Here is a 19,538-nt window from a genome sequence, read left to right on the forward strand (position 1 = left end):
TCTCTTTTGATGACATAATTTTTGCCAATGATAATGTAAAACTTCCTTGACCTTTTGGAAAGCTTAAATTCTCCCTCTATGAAATATAAATTTGCTATCCTGTTTTCTCTAAAATTCAGTAAGAGCTTTGGACATAACTTGTTCCATTTACAGAGGTACAATTTAATCCAAGTGTTCTTTTAAATGAGTGAGTTTTACTTGTCTTATGGTAGAAACTATAAAATCTATACTATAAAATATTTATTTTGTATTTTTACTATACATATGTGCATGTCTGTGTTTGTATATTGCCTACCTGGTACCAAACTGACTTGTAAATAAATGAGTACTCATAAATTAAGTAAATACACGCAAAAGCTTTTCAAGTTCACATGACTTTAGTAATCTTTGATAAATAAAGCTAGTTTTAAAATTGCTGATAAAATAAAACTTGAATGTCTTCAGAACAGTCAGTATTAAATACAATTCAGACATTTTGCCTTGGACTACTGGTCAGAAAGGTTTAGACTGTCTCTGATAGAAGTTTTCAGGTCATAAAACTGTTGTTTTCTGTGATATTTTTGATAGCTGTTTGGTTTATCTATGATCTTATGTGTTTGGTTTTGAGCCTTCAGATTGTAAGGTCTAGACAAGTGCCCATAGTGAGGTCTGGTGACTTAGGCCACCCCAGCTCTGGTGCAGAGCCAAGCCCAGGATGTCCTCCCTGACTCAATTGTGCCTCCTAGCCATGCTGGGAGGGATCAGATCCTCCAGGACTTGTCTTCACAGCCTTCTCTGTCCTAGGTTATACACCTGGTACATAACAATTAAAATTGCTAACTTCCTAGGTTTTTCCGTAAGAATTAGGGTTACTAAGAGTTAACATTGTAATTAATATATGTGATTAAAACTACTAGATATAAGAGAAACAATTCTGTATATAAAGTATAAAAGAAAAATAGGAAGTATTTTGGTAAAGAAAGTTTTTTTAAAAAGGTGTTAAAATGTTTAACAGATAAGTAAGTTTGCCTGGCTTAAAGGTGATTTAAAAGTTATTTAAATTAAAACAGATAAACTAAACAGATATAAAAAACTGGGGAAAAAGAAAATGGGAAAAATTGTAATAGGTTATAAGAGGCTTATGAAAATCTTATGCTGTGTGATCAAAGCTGATCAAGATTCAATGGATCTGTATATAAGGTTTTATTAAAATTAGATTTAATAATAATACCTTGATACAAGGGTTACATTTTTTTCTTCTGAACAGTATTTTCATATGGTATTAATAAGATATAGTAAAAGATTTTCGTTCACCTTTTCAGTAAATTGCAAAATTTTTAAAAGGAGAGGAGAATGGGAGAGATAATCTGATGCTGCCTTTATTAGGTCTTCTGATTGGAAAACTGAGTTGCTGCTCTATTGAGTAAAAGTTTTTGCTTTCTGAAACCTTTGAATTGTCACTTTAGCTAAATAGATGACTATTATTTTAGAGTGACCTGTGATTTATTTTAATATCAAGTGTCTTAAACCTTTTATATTTGACATACCTCCCAAAAACAAATTTCAAATTCTAAAATTGAGTCTTTTTGACCTCAAACTAACTCTTGGACATTAAAAAAAATGGAGGGCTCTTGAAAATCCAAGAGGGACATATTACGCTTATTGGGATGTTAAAGGGATGTTAAAATCATATGGGAAGTATTATCAAACAAGAAATGGTGTTTGACTTTCTTTGAATTATCTTTGTGTGGATGTTATTAATGTATGCTCCAAAATTGTATGAGGTTTTATAAAAATCTGATATGTCTTGATATATGCAGTAAATCACTTTTTATCCTAAAACCTTTTTGCAAATTCTAAAGCATTGAGTCTTCAAGGAAATTAATGGAAAGGACTATGACAAGTACTCTTGAATACAGATTTCTGATAACTTTGGAGATTATACCATTGGATTATATAAAAACATTCAGAACTCTAATAAAAAACTGATGGGTTTATAAACATTGCTAATCCAATTTCAAACAGAGCAAAAGTTAATTACATAGGACTGAACTGATAGAGGACTGAAATAATTTGTTATGACTTCATTTTGTTTGAAATACTGCTGATTGTTTTTATATTTTGCTTTCTAGAGTCAATACTTTTTTTCTTTTAAGCTATTTATAGTTTACAGCAATTCAGTAAAGTATACTTTTGTGAGAAAAATTGAAACATTTACTTTTCTCTCTGCCTGATTTCTCTAGAATTTGAAAATTGTATTCTCATTTTATTGCAATGTGGCTATTTGTACAAGTTCAATAAGAATCTCTTTCCCTTTTGTAACAGGACACATTGGAAACACTGGTTATTTTACTAAAGCTTTGACTGGAATGTCATATTTTCAAGTTTGAGCAGACTGCTTTGAGGGATTAATGTTGACTTTATAAAACCAAGACTTGGAAAAAATGGCGTGGTACCTTGTCTATATGGTTCCTTTGCAGTATCCTGACCTTGAGGTAAATAATGTCACTTTCTGATAGGTACAGAAACCTCAAGATATTTGGGGATCTTTGGAAGACAGGATATTTTGGGACCTTTGGAAGATAGGAATTCAACCAATTTATGAGCTATCCTCAACCTTGGCCCAAATAAATTCTCTGTATGAACACTGCCTCAGCTTTTTTTTTTTCTTTTGGTCAACACTTTAAAGTCGTCTTATCCTTAAAAACTCTTGCCCTTCTAGAGTAATTATTTTATATACTAAAAATTGATCTGCATCAAAAATATTACTGCTCCAAAGGTCCTTTTCATAGTGTATGTCATGGCCAGACCAAGATGACCATGGACAGAACAGGAGAAGGGGAGCTAGTTCCAAGAATTAGACTAGATGAAGGGGAACTATCAGGTGTCAGATAGGACATTTGTGTATAAAAGAAACCAACTCAAGCTATCAAGTAGCATCTGGAATTCATGAAAGAAACTGGAAAATAAGAACTGGAAAGACATCTGTTTCTGTGTGTCTGTTTTATTCTTTATCTGCAGACTGGCTTTCTTGTCAATTCAGTCTACATTGTAGCATACGGCCCCACACACATATTGGCTGTCTCTCAATCCCAATTCCAAATTCTGCACCGGGTGGGGGAGAATCTGATTGGCCAGTTTGGGTCAAGCATCCAGCCAACTATGGTTAGGAAGGCAAGAGCATGACGTATGAATTGGCCATTCTTAAAGAAAGAATAATCCCTGAGAGATTTAAAAGCGCAACAACACTAAGTCTGGGCATGTTCAAGTTCAAGTCCAGAAAAAGCAGCTACCTGAAGTTAGCCAAATTTGAGTTTGAAGGCAGAGTCCTCCAGGCTGCCAAGTCTATCCAAAACTTCTGACACAAATTTCAAGTTCACAGGTTTCTCCAGATTACCCTCAGGTTTGATAATTCACTAAAAAGACTCACAGAACTCACTGAAAGATATTATACTCATAGTCACATTTATTACAGGGAAAGGACATGACTTAGAACTAGCCAAAGGATGACACAGGGCAGAATCTAGGGAAGGTTCCAAATGGAAGCTTCTGTCATCCTTACAGGTTACCTTCCTGACATGAGTGAGTGGCAATACGCATAGAATATTGCCAAGCTGAGAAGCTCACTCCAGTTTCCGTGTCCAAAGATTTCATTGAAGTTTCATTACCTAGGCATATCTAATTGATTGCTCACATGTTTGAACTCAATCTCCAGCTCCCTTCCCCCAAGGTCAGGCTAATATCAGTGGCCCCAAACCCCAACCTTCTAAGCACACACAGTTGGTCTTTCTGGCATGGCACCCTAAAACTACTGGGTGTGACCCACCCCACCCTGAGTCATCTTGCTAGTATAAACTATTCGCTGTAGGCAGAGGGGGGCCGCCATCAACAACAAAAAAACACTCTTATGAGGAAATTCCAAGTGTTTAGAGATTTCCTCTCAGGAGCTGAAGACAAAAGCCAGATCTCTCTGTATGTGGCCAAATTTCTTACTACACAGCAGCAAATACAGCCACTATTCTGTTTTCATGATCTTAACAAGAAAAGCATGGTAAGGTTGGCTTTAATCTTGATGTAAAGCTCGTGTTTTCTGCTCCGTGATGATTATAAAGAATAGAGTCAGAGGCCTGGTGGTGGACACTATCTTTAACTGACATAGGAGAGAGATTCTGGCAGCAGCTCACAGTGGGATTTGTGGTAGTCAGTAGTCCATGATGGCTGAACAAGGGGGTAGTACTTGGCACACTAAAGGTATACAAGGCAATAGATGGTTCTGAAATCCATGGTGGCTGAACAAGGTGGTAGTACTTGGGATGCTAAAGGTATACAGGGCAATAGATGGTTCTGAAAGGTATAAAGGGGAATAGATGGTTCTGTTGACTGGGACAGGTTCCAAATCCTTTGGAGTAAGTGAATTTAACCTTCTAGATTCTCCCACATTCCTTTTCTATATTGTTTTCTTTATTCACATATTATCTTAGGTCCTCACAGCTACCTTCCCAAGGCAGTGGCCCAAACCCCAGGAAGATTGCTCTTCATTTTCTACAACCTGCTCCATTCACACGAACCCACACCCATAATCAAAATCACTTAGTTTCCAGGGAGAATTGTAATCAGATAAACTAACGCATATCCAAGTTAAATTGTATATGTTCTTTGAAATTCCACTTCTGTTCTATCCACAAAAGACAGTCAAAGTAAGAATTCAAAGTTACAAGCAGGGACCAAGCTGCGAAAGTTATAGAAAGCAAGAAGATTAATCTGTTTTTTTAAACAATTTGATGCAAATGAACAAAGCTGAGTTTAAGGAATAGAAAATTAAGCAGCATAAATGAATCAGGTGGAGAGGAAATTCTCTCTAATTGGAAATAGATTGCTGTAGGGTTTTTCACAAACTCGAGTCACGTAGATTCCTGCCTACCTTTTTCTAGGGAGGTGGTAAACTGATTATTTTAGCTGAAACATAAAGAATAGATCAGAGAGAGAGAAACCATTTAAATCAACAATTCTGTAAGGTAAATTTGGTGTAATGAGTCTCTGAGAAGGGACTTGTTCAAACTCTATCCCTTTTCCTGGCTTCTTCTGAATTTCGAGTATACTTCCTGAAACTAAACTGCATAAGTGAATTGTATGGAAGTAGAGAAAGAACTAATCTAGATGGATTTGAGCTCTGCAAGAGTTTTAACATTTAATCCTGTGTAAAAACAATACAGAAGTTGTAAAACTGAATAGAGATCAGCTTTCTCGTGCACTATGAGATGCAAACCCCAGGATGGCTCCCAGGGTTTGGTTTGCCAAAAGGCTTTCTCCAGACTTAATCTCCAAGTCTGTAGGATTCATGTTTGAGTAGGTTAATCTGGGAACTGTCGATGAATTCAGTAAGAAATCCAATAGTTTCCAAAAGACTGCCACATCTAAGACACTAATATTAAATAGCATAGTAGACTCTAACTAGTGAATTGAGAGATATATATAGAGATACCCTCTCTATATATATGTTACCGGTAAAGGGTCTTGACTGCAATTTGTCCAGGTTCTTGCCGTTTTGAACAAAGAATTGGACAAAATGCACAACAAAGCAAGGAAAGAATGAAGCAACGAAAGCAGAGATTTATTGAAAATGAAAGTACATTTCACAGGGTGGGAGTGGCCCGAGCAGCGGCTCAAAGGCCCTGGTTACACAATCTTCTGGGGTCCAAATACCCCATTGGCCACTTGATGTACACCCAGTGCAAATGAAGCAGAGGCCCACAGTCAGAGGCCAAAGTGAAGTTACAGTTACACTCCTATGCAAACATCTGCTTGGTTGCTTTCTGCAACTAATCAGAGGTACTTTCAATTTTCCATCTGCCATGTAGAAAGTATTGGGGGAGGGGGGTTTGCAAAGGGAGTAGCCTCTTGTCCTTTTGTTACTTAGGTGCGGAAAGCTGGGGTTTTCCTTTTGATTTAGTTCTAGCAAGTCAGCGTGAACTGGCCTTAGGTTCCTTGCCTCCACACCCTATTCTCCTGCCTCAAATTCACTAGATAATAGGATACCTCTACACAGGTATTCTCTCTCTCAATCCTCAGGGATAGTAGGATAGAGGATATCTCTACACAGTGGTTTGAATTAGCCCCTACCTGTGTAGAGATATCCTATATCCTCCTATCTTTGGGAAGTATTCTGGACTTGAGCAAATGCTCTGACAGTGGCCTCTGTTACCAACATCAACAGCATGTTACCAGAGAAGAATCTGAGAAAACTCTTTATTTGGGTAACACTGATTTTTAACATGGCTCAAATCTGTTATTTCCACAGCTGGCTTAGGGAAATCATTAGGTTTCTCTCCAGATGGATAATGATTTTTGTAACTTGATTTACATTTAGGAATTTAAGGTTCTTAATGAAGGTTGACATATTTGTGAATCCAAATTATTGCATAGTTCTATTGATGATAGTAGTCATCTTATATGCTTAGAAAATATTCCTTTGGGTGGCTATGTTAATTGCTATAATTTTCTTCTGTCATTTTAAATCAATTTTTTCTTTGTGAAAACAAAATGTTACAAATCACCATTTTGTACTATTTAGCTGTAAATTACAGTGTATTGAACTAAAATGTTTCAGTTGTAACAAAGGATGGAGAAAATTATCAAAATTTACATCCATACTAAAATAGCTCAATGCTTATTGTCTTTTGTAAACACTGAAATTAAAACAAATAGCTGGGCGTGGTGTCTCACACCTGTAATCCCCCACACTTTGGGAAGCCCAGGTGGGCGGATCACCTGAGGTTGGGCGTTTAAGACCAACCTGACCAACATGGAGAAGCCCTGCCTCTACTAAAAATACAAAATTAGCCAGGTGTGTTGGCGCATGCCTGTAATCCCAGCTACTTGGGAGGCTGAGGCAGGAGAATTGCTTGAACCCGGGAGGCAGAGGTTTCAGTGAGCTGAGATCGTGCCACTACGATCCAGCCTGGGCAACAGAGCGAGACTCCATCTCAAAAAAACAAAAACAAAAACAAAAAAACCCCAAAACAAATAGCAATAATAAATGAATTTATATCTGTTTACAAACACAATTAATTCTATTGATCTATACTTTTCTGGTCTTTATGAAACCCATTGTTCCTTTTGTGATAGTGGGATAGGTTTAGACTATTTTGCTAACTTTTATCTTAAATTAAACATGCTTGATAAATATTTATACAGTGCCTACATTTGCTAGGTACTGCAGGGGACACAAAGGAAATAGATCTGCTTTTTTGTCCTTAAATATTGAGACTCACATAGAGACATAAAGATTCAGGTTCAGAAACTATTGTCTAGAGATTTCCATATCTCTTCATTTGTGTCACCAGACAACCTTTCAACGTAGATAAACTACTTTAGGTAGATATATTTTATAAGGTAGATAGAAAACCAAGGCCTAGCAGTTGACTTGTTAATGTCACACAGTAAGTGAAAAGACTGGAATCTGAAATATGTTCTTTTCAGTGCTAGTCTTACACTTTCAGCAAAATTCAAGGCAGGACAGGGTGAGTGACACAGTGCAAAGAAAATGCTATGGGAGTTTGGGCGAGGTCACACAGAAACTTCTAAAAATTTTCCCATAAGTGATAATAATTTCCCCATGTGGGCTTTACTTTCCTCTTAATAGCCTCCCGGCTGAGGACTTTTGACCCCATTATTCTAGTTATTTCTCCGAGAAGAGATAACTTTGGTAGGTATGCCTTCACTTCTCTGACCTGCTTCTCTCTTATGGTCTCTCATTCTTTTCACCTCTTTTTCCTCTGTATTCTGGGAGAACTGTTGTGGTTAAACTGCCACATCACTTATTCGCTTTTCTGCAGTAATAATTTTCATCTGTACTGCCTCTAGTACAGATTCAAATTCTTCCACAACATTTTTGGTTTCTCTTAAATTTTATTTTGCTAGCTTCTTTTTAAAATTCTGCCTGCATCCAAGTCTATTCTCTTCTTATGTCTCTGTTCCTACAGGAAGGCTGTATTTTCTTGCTTCCTTGGGAAAACCAAACATGTTTTCTAAAATTTTCTTCTATATCTTACAAAAAATATTTGTTTAGAGGATGTTTTTCTTCTGAGTCTTTAAATAATTTTCGAAATAAAGACAAGGTTTTATGAGTTACCTAACCTCACACAACTTCTTCATTAGAAAAATGATGTCAGTAATGGTACTCACCTCATACAATTGGTATGGGAAGTAAATGAATTAATGCATGTAAAGTATTTGCAGTAGTCTGGGTCCAGTCATGATACAGAAACCAGAGAGTAGGCTAAACTGGGAAAGGCTGATGTATAAATGTATCAACAAAAGGGTAACTATAGAATATAAGGAAACTACATGGTACCCTACGGTTGAGGGAGGCAGGAAAAAACAAACTTGGAAGGGGCTCAGACTTTGTTGGAGAAGATGTGATTCAGCCCACTGGATAGCAGAGAATTTTGTTGGCTTGGCCAGGCTGGACCTGACCTGGGGCTGCTGGGCAAGCAACAGGCCACCCTCTGGACTGCAGGCTTGCAACCAGCAGCCAGGGGTGTGGGCCTGCAGTGAGAGTCGGGTCATCTTCAGGGATAGGAGCCCTTCAGAGTACATGGGCTGTGTGGGTCTGTGGTGTCTGTGTCCCAAGGGCTGCAGAAAGGCTATTGCCAGGCCAAGTCTTCAAGGTCACAGACAGACCAGTTCGAGGTCTGTACCTGGAGCAGGCTCTGCCAAAATGGCCTCGCACCTATACTGCTAACTCCGGGTCATGCTGGAAAGGACAGGAGATCCTCTTCCTTTGACAATGTTCCTCTACTACCATCTACTGGAAAAAACATAATACTGCATTCACTTTAAAGAGCTCGGGAATTTCATTATCACAGAGCTATAAACTGAAATGTGTATTCAAAGCTGAGCAATCCTATATTGATAACTGACACAGAACTTAAAATTGTGGCTGGCACATGGTAAATATCACATTTCTAGAGATAACATTTTGCTATTATTATTGCATTCTTTTCTTTGTTTAATAATCTTTGAATAAAGAGACATCTATCCAGCTTGGTGTGGGCCAAGACGCCAGGTATACTGAGTGCCTTTAGTTCTTCTCGGTACTAATTTGAGAGCTAGTAGATTCTCTCTTATCTAGAATGAGCCTTAAGGTTGATGTAAACAACCTTTCGTCACCCTTATAGGCATTGATCTGATGAGCTCTTCCCTACCCTTCTAGTTGATTTTCCTGATTATCAGAGGCTCAAGTAGTTTGTAGTTTTTCTTTGTACAAATGTAGGTAAAGATAAAACTCCTTCCATGCCCAGCTCCCAGGGCTTGTTTTTTGGCCCTGCCCACAGTGCTTCCGAGATAGAATGCCTCATAAGATGTAATGCCCCCTTTCCTCTGCTGGATGCTGCTGGTTCTGTGGCATCACAGGAGTTGCAGTCTCTGACTGGGTATGTGGGGACAGGGAAAGAAGTCATCAGTCTGCCTGAAGCATTAAATTATTCTGGTGCAGTAAAGACATAACTGTACGATTTTCTAGTCAGGCCATTCTAAAGACCAAACCTTTACCTACCTTCCTTGCAGCATTATATTTGCTCTCCTGTTTTAGAAGATGGGTAGCAGAGTTCAGGAACGTATATCTCAGCCAACTGCCATACATTCCACTATTGATAGACCATCCCAATAGACTCTGGTTTCCAGAGTTGCAGCCACTGTTTGCCATTTTATGTATCATTTCAAAGATTTTTTTGAGAAGGTGAGAAAAAGGATACTAGGGAACATTAGCATGCCTTTTTTTTCTTTTCTTTTAGAGATGAGGTCTCACTCACTATGTTGCTCAGGCTGACCTTGAACTCCTGGGCTCAAGTGATCCTCCTGCCACAGCCTCCCATACCATTTCGTCAGAGGAGTTTGAACCAGAACAACTCCAACTTAAATAGGGGTTGGGTAAAATAAGGCTAAGACTTACTGGGCTGCATTCCCAGACGGTTAGGCATTCTAGGTCACAGAATGACATAGGAGGTCAGCACAAGATACAGGTCACAAAGACCTTGCTGACAAAACAGCTTGCAGTAAAGAAGCCAGCCAAAACCCATCAAAAACAAGATGGTGACAAGAGTGACCTCTGGTTGTCCTCCCTGCTACACTTCCACCAGCTCCATGACTGTTTACAAATGTCATGGAAATGTCAGGAAGTTACTCCATATGGTCTAAAAAAAGGGGAAGTTTGAATAATCCATCCTTTGTTTAGCATATAATCAATAAACGACCACAAAAATGGGCAACCAGCAGCCTTTGGAGCTGCTCTGTCTATGGAGTAGCCATTCTTTCATTCCCTTATTTTCTTAGTAAACTTGCTTTTGCTTTGCACTGTGAACTTGCCCCGAATTCTTTCTTGCACGAAACCCAAGAACCCTCTCTTGGAGTCTGCATCGGGACCCCTTTCCAATAACATCTTCTGTTAAATCATGAATTTTTCAAAGTATAAATAATAATAATAGCTACCATTTAGTAAGTGCTTGCCATGCAGCAGCTGCCACCTTTTCTCATTTACCTTTAATGTGATACCATGCTGGAATTCAAATTCAGGTTACCGTAACTACAAAGTCCATGTTCTATGTTATACTGTACAGCTATACTATTTTACATTTTCTTTTCTTTTTTTTTTGGAGACAGAGTCTCGCTCAGTCGCCCAGGCTGGAGTGCAGCCACACCATCCTGGCTCACTGCAACCTCCGCCTCCCGGGTGCAAAGGATTCTCCTGCCTCAGCCTCCTGCGTAGCTGGGATTACAGGCGCCCACCACCACTCCCAGATAATTTTTGTATTTTTAGTAGAGACCGGGTTTCACCATGTTGGCCAAGCTGGCCTCAAACTCCTGGCCTCGAGCGATCCACCCACCTCAGCCTCCCAAAGTGCTGGGATTACATAGGCGTGAGTCACCACCTATAATCTATTACAGACCCAACCTCTATTTTACATTTTCATTCCATATATTTTTACTTTATTTTTTCCTAGGAAAAGTGTATGGGCTTTGTGATAGGCAGAATAATCACCACCCCAAAAGATATACATAATCCCTGAAACCTGTGACTGTTACTTTACATGACCAAAAAAAAAAAAAAAAAAAAAAAAAGGGTGGGGCGGGGGTGGGAGCTTTGTAGGTGTGATTGAGTTAAGGCTCTTGAATTAGGGGATTATCCTGGATTGTCTGGGTAAGCCCTAAATGTAATCACACTTCCTTATAAGAGGGAAGCGGAAGAGATCTGGCATATAGGGGAGGATAAGGTAATGTGACCACAGATGCAGGGACTGGAGTGAAACAGCCACAAGCCAAAGAATGCCAGCAGCCACCAAAAGCAGGAAGAGGCAAGGAACAGATTCTCCCTTGGAGCCTCTGCAGGCAGTGCAGCCCTGCAGATGTCTGATTTCAGCTTAGTGGAACTAGTTTTAGACTTCTGGTTTACAGAACTGCGAGCGTAACATTTTCTTGTTTTAACAACAAATTTGTGGCCAGGTGCCATGGCTCATGCCTATAATCCCAGCACTATGGGAGGCCGAGGCAGGCGGAACACCAGAAGTCAGGAATTGGAAACCAGCCTGGCCAACAGGGTGAAACTCCGTCTCTACTAAAAATACAAAAATTAGCTGGGCGTGGTGGCGGGCACCTGTAATCCCAGCTACTTGAGAGGGTGAGGCAGGAGAATTGCTTGAACCTGGGAAGCGGAGGTTGCAGTGAGCTGAGATCATGCCATTGCATTCCAGCCCAGGTGACAAGAGTGAAACTCCATCTCAAAAAAAAAAAAAAAAAAAAAGAACAAATTTATTACAATAGCCACAGAGAATGCTAACTGGTTTCTAGAGTGTCAACTCCAAACTGTTGGTGGTTTCCAAAGTATACACACCAGCTCAGTGGTAGAGGAGGTGGTGGAGTATCTGCTGTGGGCGTGGTTCATTAGCTCCACAGTATTCCATCTATTAATACTTGTCAGAAGGGATCTTATAACTCATTGAATGTATCTCATCAAATGTATCAACTTCCCCTTCAACATTCTCTTCAAATGATTGTCAGGCCTCTGCTTACACAACTTAGACAAGTCCCCCGATTCTCAAACAAGTCCTCCCACTGGCAGAGATTTCGCTACTTTTCAAGATGTGGGATCCATACTTAGACAGCTTGACTAATCAGACATTTTTTCCCTGATATTTAACGTCAATCTGCCCTCTTATAGTTTTCATGCACGGACTCTGGTTATATACCCTGGAGCATCAAAGACTATGTCTATTCCCACTTCCTCAGGATAATTGATGAACTTTACCTCCAGCCAAATCATACTGTGAACTCAAGAAATTCATAATCAACTAAAACCCTTAAGATTTTGTTCATGATTACTACTGTTAAACCACATCTACCCCCATATGTTTTGGCAAAGTTAGTTTTTTGGACCCAACTATATTCTACACATACCCCTATGAAACTGGACCATGTTGGACTTGGTACATTGTTTCAGTTTATAAAGATTCTCTTTGATCCTGGCTCATTTATTTACCCATCCCAGTTTCATGTTGTATGCACCTAAACCAGCATGCCAGGATGCCAATATCGAGCTCTTTAATAAAAACTTTGAAAGGAATTAGGCCAAGGAGAGCCTAGCAATATAGCCTTAGAAACCTTTTCCCATGAATTACAAAATTCCTAAGCACAATATCACTTTTGTATCCATAAGGATATCATGAGAATCTTTACCAAATGTCTTGCTAAAAATCCAAATAATACCATATCAATGTTATACTTTTTATCCATTTATGCAGTTCATACTTGAAAGTCCTATTTGAATTTGTTCATATATCAAGTTGCTTTATAAAATTTAAGTCCCTTTATACTTATTCAAGGAGTCCAGTGGCCTAATAAGCTTGCCAAAAAAAAAGAAAATGCATGAACAAATTCTCAGTTCACTTTTTGTTATAGAATTAAAATATCTGGTAGTTTTCTTGAAGTAGAAAAAAGAGTAATATTTTTCAGTGATATTTATGACTACAAAAGGGCTACACAAAAGTTCATAGAAAAAAGCCCCATTGCCGGGCGTGGTGGCTCACGCCTGTAATCCCAGCACTTTGGGAGGCCGAGACAGGTGGATCACAACGTCAGGAGATTGAGACCATCCTGGCTAACATGGTGAAACCCCGTCTCTGCTAAAAATACAAAAATTAGCCGGGCGTGGTGGCAGGCACCTGTAGTCCCAGCTACTCGGGAGGCTGAGGCAGGAGAATAGCTTGAACCCAGTAGGCAGAGCTTGCAGTGAGCTGTGATCGTGCCACTGCACTCCAGCCTGGGCGACAGACAGAGCACGACTCCATCTCAAAAAAAGAAAAAAAAAAGAAAAAAAAGAAAAAAGCCCCGAAGCATTGGGTAGAAAATAAACTAATCTGAGTATAATGAAGATGAGTGTTTGAGAGGTTCAACAATTCCAGTCTTCACTGCAACACTGTTCCCAGTCAGCCAAACCACAATGAGATACCATCTCACGCCAGTCAGAATGGCGATTATTAAAAAGTCAAGAAACAACAGATGCTGGCAAGGCTGTGGAGAAACAGAAACATGTTAACACTATTGGTGAGAATGTAAATTAGTTCAACCATTGTGGAAGACAGTGTGGCAATTCCTCAAGGATCTAGAGCCAGAAATACCATTTGACCCAGCAATCCCATTACTGGGTATATACCCAAAGGACTGTAAATCATTCTACTATAAAGACGCATGCACACATATGTTTACTGCAGCACTATTTACAATAGCGAAGACATGGAACCAACCCAAATGCCCATCAATGATAGACTGGATAAAGAAAATGTAGTACATATACACCATGGAATACTATGCAGCCATAAAAAGGAACAAGATCATGTCCGTTGCAGGGACATGGATGAAGCTGGGAGCCATCATCATCAGCAAACTAACACAAGAATAGAAAGCCAAACACTACGTTCTCACTCATAAGTGGGAGTTGAACAGTGAGAACACATGGACACAGGGAGGGGAACAACACACAACAGCGCCTGTCAGGGATTGGGGAGTAAGGAGAGGGAGAACATTAGGACAGATAGCTAATGCATGTGGGACTTAAAACTTAGATGATGGGTTGATAGGTGCAGCAAACCACCATGGCACATGTATACCTATGTAACAAACCTACACGTTCTGCACTTGTATCCCAGAACTTAAAGTAAAATTTAAAAAAGAAGTTTAGTACACTTTTGCCAATACAATTTTAAAGACAACATTTTTATGTTTTTCAATTTTTTTTGCCAAAGCTGTAATCTGTGGATTTAGCTCATTTAATTTATGGAAAATGTCAGCTGTATAATCAGCATTGTCAAATCAATTAGCCAAATCAGGCTGACTTTTTATCATAAAATCTGACTTCATTTTTCCCTTGAAATAATTTCATTAAAAAAAATTTAAAAAATGATTACAGAAAGCACTGGGAAAGAACTTATAAATGCATTTTTAAAATAGATTACTAAAACCAATCAAGTTAAGATGAAATACTATAGATATACTTTATTCACTTTCATAGTAAGTTATATAAAAAAGAATAAGCCTATATAACAATTCTCATTACTTAAATTATAATAGTGCAATGCAGTATGTAGATAAAATATAAATTATTGATAAAAGCAGGGGTGTGATTAAAAGTATGGTATTTCTTTGGTAAATGTGTGCCAGGTGTGCATTGAATACTGATCATTGGCCCTTGTTAAAAGTGAGAATCATAGTGTCTATCTCAGAAATACTCCATGAATGTCATATGCATCATGATGAAAATATGCATACGCACTTTCTGAAAAGAAAAGTTTATGAAGGCAAAAAACCCCTATTTGATACAGCACAGGAAATAAATTTTGTTAACAGTAGATGGAAAATATAACACAATGTATGAAATGAAATAAGATGAAGGTTGGATATACAGTTGATAATATAATTAGATAAATATATTTTAACCAACTTCATATTCATATAATGAATGAATTTTAAATAAGTCACATAACATTTTAGTCCTTCAGGTCTTATCCAGTGTGTTTTCTTTTTTTTTTTTTTTGAGACGGAGTCTCCCTCTGTTGCCCGGGCTGGAGTGCAGTGGCACGATCTCGGCTCACTGCAAGCTCCGCCTCCTGGGTTCACGCCATTCTCCTGCCTCAGCCTCTCCGAGTAGCTGGGACTACAGGCGCCCGCCACCACGCCCGGCTAATTTTTTGTATTTTTAGTAGAGACGGGGTTTCACCGTGGTCTCGATCTCCTGACCTCGTGATCCGCCCGCCTCGGCCTCCCAAAGTGCTGGGATTACAAGCGTGAGCCACCGCGCCCGGCCCTCCAGTGTGTTTTCAAGAACCTGGTGGTCTGGTTACATTTAAAATAATTAGTGTCACTAACCAGTACTGCTTTATTCGTTGAAGGTGCTTTTATTTCTAGCTAATGAAATCTGGTAGAAACGAGTATTATGAACAGCTGAAAAACATCACTTGCATTTTAAGGCATGAAAGAAGCTTTATTTAGTGATTAATATTCCTTACTGATCTTCTCTGTTTTGCATTCATTAAACACTCCATTAAGAGCAAATAATTTTTTGACACTAGTCAGGGTACAGAAGAGACAAGCCCATTAAAAGAAAGTCGTCATTAACTCCACTGCCCACACTGTACAATATATCTGATTCCATGACGTTTCAATAGCTGCTTTTTCTAGCACCACTCTTCACAGAAATAAAGACAAAGATAGAGCCCTACATGTGCTATAGATGCTTTAGTTAATTACTATAAGAGGTGCCTTATCTCCTGGTTATAATTATTTTTGTATTGGCTCTTTGGCATTTTTGCAGGTTTTTATACCTGGGCAAAGCACAATAGTAGGATTCCAGAGGGGTGAGAGCTTGTCTTTCTCTTGTAAAGTGAGTGAAGGGAGATTTTGAAAGGGGGTTAGGAAAGGCAAATCTTCATGATGTTAGGAAAGAATATACATGAAGACCTGGATCTGTAATAGGATTCTGATTCCTTTAAAACCATCAGTACCCTCAAATCCATGAAAGTCTGGGCTCTGCCCAGAGGTACTGGATACTGCACCCTGGTTTGAAGACCACCGCTTTGCCTACAGTGGAAACAGTAGAAATGGAACAAAGTGGCAGACTAAACATATAGCTTATGAATGGAATCCACAGGACTTGGCAAGAGATTGAATTGGGGTAGGTAAAGGAGTGGGAAATGTCAAGGATGACGCCAGTGATTTTTGGTTTAGGCAAATAGAATTGCTATTTACTGAGATAAGGAACACTGGATGTGAAGGTGGCCTCGGGTGGCCCTTCATAGTCTGTCTTTTTTGTTGATCTTATTTTGTTTTAGACAGTCTATTGACTGATATTTTAATAAGTTACGACTCTCAACTTTTTGGCCGATTTTATTCAAATGGAAATGATTATTGGCATATAAAAACATTATTTCCAAAATGTTTTTCCTTTTTAAAGTGACATATTTCCTTACCCCAATACCTAAACCCTCTTACCAAACAGCATCTCAAAGACTCAGATTCATACATAGATTTTATTGTAATATGCCTAATGGTTATGTATTTAAACTTATTAAATACTGTAATAAAAATGGGAAGCTGATTTTTAAAATATTAATCACAGCCTTAGATATAATAGGCCCCAACAAATCTCTACATTGTTTTTTTTTTCTGTGGATCCCACCAAGAAATATGAAATCACCCAGGTATTTTTTGTGCCTAGCTCAGTGCCTGGCACATAGTAAGTGCTCAATAAATATTGTAGTTGTTGCGTGAGTGAAATATAGAACATTAACTTACTAAATTTTTATAAGACGTTTAAAAAGAAATGGGGTATTTTAATATATATGTAATTATTTTTACCTTATAATTTTATACCTCTTAGACCTGTTTTATTGCATATATACGATCCTTCACTAGTAAGTGAGGCTTTTTAATGAAAGTTCACGCCCACGAGTTGTGAAAATCTTAAGTGTGAGTCACCTCTTTCAGAGGTCTCAGAGCAACCTGTTCTGCAAAGGCACACATTTCTCCCGTCTTAGGCCATACCTAGGTAGGCATGCAGGTGGTAGAAAGGTCAGACTAGAGTCTTTAACTTGGGCACTATATCTGATCTGCCTTTAGGGCACACTTCTGGGCCACACTCTGCACCCCCAACACCCCCCTTATCCCCAGTACCGTCGGTGTCACGTCAGGGGCCGCCGCGTACCCGCGGTGGAATCTCGCCAGAGCCGGGGCCCCTCCTCACCTGCCCGGCACCCAGGATCCCTTGCGCCGCGTTCAGGACCCCATCCCCATTCTGGCCTCTTCGCCGGGGCGCAGGCGTGGTGCTTGGTCGGGGGGTTACGGGTAGGAGGCGTCGGAGCCTAGCGTGGTAGGGCTGTGCTGCGCGGTCCTTCCCATTCACCCTCGTCTGGCGTTCTCCGGCGTGGGCGGGCCGGACCTTCGCCGCTTCCAGGAAGGGCCACAACGGCCGTCGGACCATGGCGCGGCGGGTAAGGTCGTCCGCGTCTTCCTGCCAGCGGTCGGCGGAGCCTCGGCGGGCGGGCGGCGCGTGGGGCCGCCGGTGTTGCACTGGGAGGGTTGCGTGGGCGCGGAGTGCCTGCGCGCCCCTCAGCTGCTGTGGGAGCGCCTCCCAGTCCCCGCGCGGAACCCTCACCAGGCAGATGCTGGCGCATCCACCAGGCGCCGGCCCCGCCATGCTGGGAGCCCCGAACGCAGGAGCTCGCAACGCGAGGGTCTTCTTAGTTGCTCTCAACGCGAGGGTCTCGTTAGTTGCTCTCCCTCAGGCAGGCCGCGTTCCCTTCTATTCCTATATTTCTGAAGTTTTTTTTTAATTTTCCATTTATAAACGAATAATGAGCTCTTTGAAAAACCTTGCCATCACTTATTGTATAATATATACATATATACACTCAACACAAATATATATGGATGATTATAAGTGATTTTGTATGTAGAGATATAACTTTTCTAAGAATTTGATGAATTACATTAAGGACACTAACGGATATTTTACTTGCATTTGTGGGATAGACTACGCTAGGAAATATATGTACATATACAGTCATGTGCCTCATAACAGCGGTAGTCCCATAAGATTATAATGGAGCTGAAAAATTCCTGTCACCTAGTGATGTCATAGTCAAGGCATTATGTGTTTGTGGTGATGCTGTTGTAAACTGTGCTGCCAGTCATAAAAGAGTAGCACATACAATTATGTACAGTACATAGTACTTGATAATAATAGATGAGTATGTTACTTGCTTATATATTTACTATACCATACTTTTTTTTTTTGAGATGGAGCCTCGCTCTGTCGCCCAGGCTGGAGTGCAGTGGCGCGATCTCGGCTCACTGCAAGCTCCGCCTCCTGGGTTCACACCATTCTCCTGCCTCAGCCTCTGGAGTAGCTGGGACTACAGGCGTTCTCCACCATGCCAGGCTGATTTTTTTTGTATTTTTAGTAGAGACGGGGCTTCACCGTGTTAGCCTGGATGATCTGGATTTCCTGACCTCATGATCTGCCCACCTCGGCGTCCCAAAGTGCTGGGATTACAGGCGTGAGCCACCACGCCCGGCCTCTGTACCATACTTTTTAATGATTATTTTAGTGTACTCCTCTTTATTAAAAAAATGTTACCTGTAAAACAGCCTTAGGCTGGTCCTTTAGGAGATATTCCAGAAGAAGGCATTGTTACCATAGGAGATGACAGCTCCATGTGTTACTACCCCAGAGACCTAGTGGGACAAGATGTGGAGTTGAAAGACAGTGGTATTGGTGATACTGATCCTGTCTATGCCTAGGCTAATGTGTGTGTTTGTATCTTAGTTTATAATTAAAAAGTTTAAAAAGTAAAATAAAATTTTAAAATAGAAAAATGCTTAATAGAATAAGGATTTAAAGAAAGGAAATATTTCTGTACAGCTGTACAATGTGTGTTTTAAGCTAAGTATTATTACAAAAGAGTAAGAAAGTTTATAAAGTAAAAAAGTTACAAGAAGCTATGATTTATTATTGAAAAAATTTATTTTTGCATTTAAATGTTTTTATTTGTACCAGATTATGAGGTACATGAGAAATTTTGGTACATGTGTCTAATGTGTAGTGACCAAATTACGGTACTTAGGTTGTCCATGACCTGAGTACAATATATTTTTGTTAAGTACATTTTACTCCACTATCAAACACTGAATTTATTCCTTATATCTTACTGAGTCTTTGTACCCTTAAGCCCACTTCTGTTCATCCTCCCACTTCTTGCCATTCACCCTTCTCAGTCTCTGTTATCTATTTGTCCACTCTCTACCTCCATATATTATTCAAATTTTAAACTTAAATTTTATTCAAATTTTGTAGCTCCCACATATAAGTGAGAACATGATATTTATCTTTTTGTGCCTGGCTTATTTCACTTAAGATAATAACTTCCAGTTCCATCTATGTTACTGCAAATGATATGATTTCATTCTTTTTTATGGCTTAATAATATTTCATTTTGTATATATGTACCACATTT

At 39.4% G+C, this 19,538-nt stretch overlaps 2 protein-coding genes across 2 annotated transcripts in view; one reads left to right on the forward strand and one right to left on the reverse strand.

Moving 5' to 3' along the window:
- Positions 1–17,719, reverse strand: part of LOC131381786 (uncharacterized) — a 68,379-nt gene extending 50,660 nt beyond the window's left edge. The window contains exon 1 of the mRNA XM_058430502.1: positions 17,267–17,719. Within this exon, the coding sequence (XP_058286485.1) occupies positions 17,267–17,719 (453 nt within the window). The remainder of the gene's footprint in view (positions 1–17,266) is intronic.
- DNAH14 (dynein axonemal heavy chain 14) overlaps positions 17,364–19,538 on the forward strand; it is a 40,888-nt gene continuing 38,713 nt past the window's right edge. Inside the window, exon 1 of the mRNA XM_032136522.2 lies at positions 17,364–17,513. The gene's annotated coding sequence lies outside the window, so the exon portion shown is untranslated. The remainder of the gene's footprint in view (positions 17,514–19,538) is intronic.

The sequence above is a fragment of the Hylobates moloch genome, unplaced genomic scaffold, assembly GCF_009828535.3.
Source record: "Hylobates moloch isolate HMO894 unplaced genomic scaffold, HMol_V3 SCAFFOLD_18, whole genome shotgun sequence".
Classification (NCBI taxonomy): domain Eukaryota; kingdom Metazoa; phylum Chordata; class Mammalia; order Primates; family Hylobatidae; genus Hylobates; species Hylobates moloch.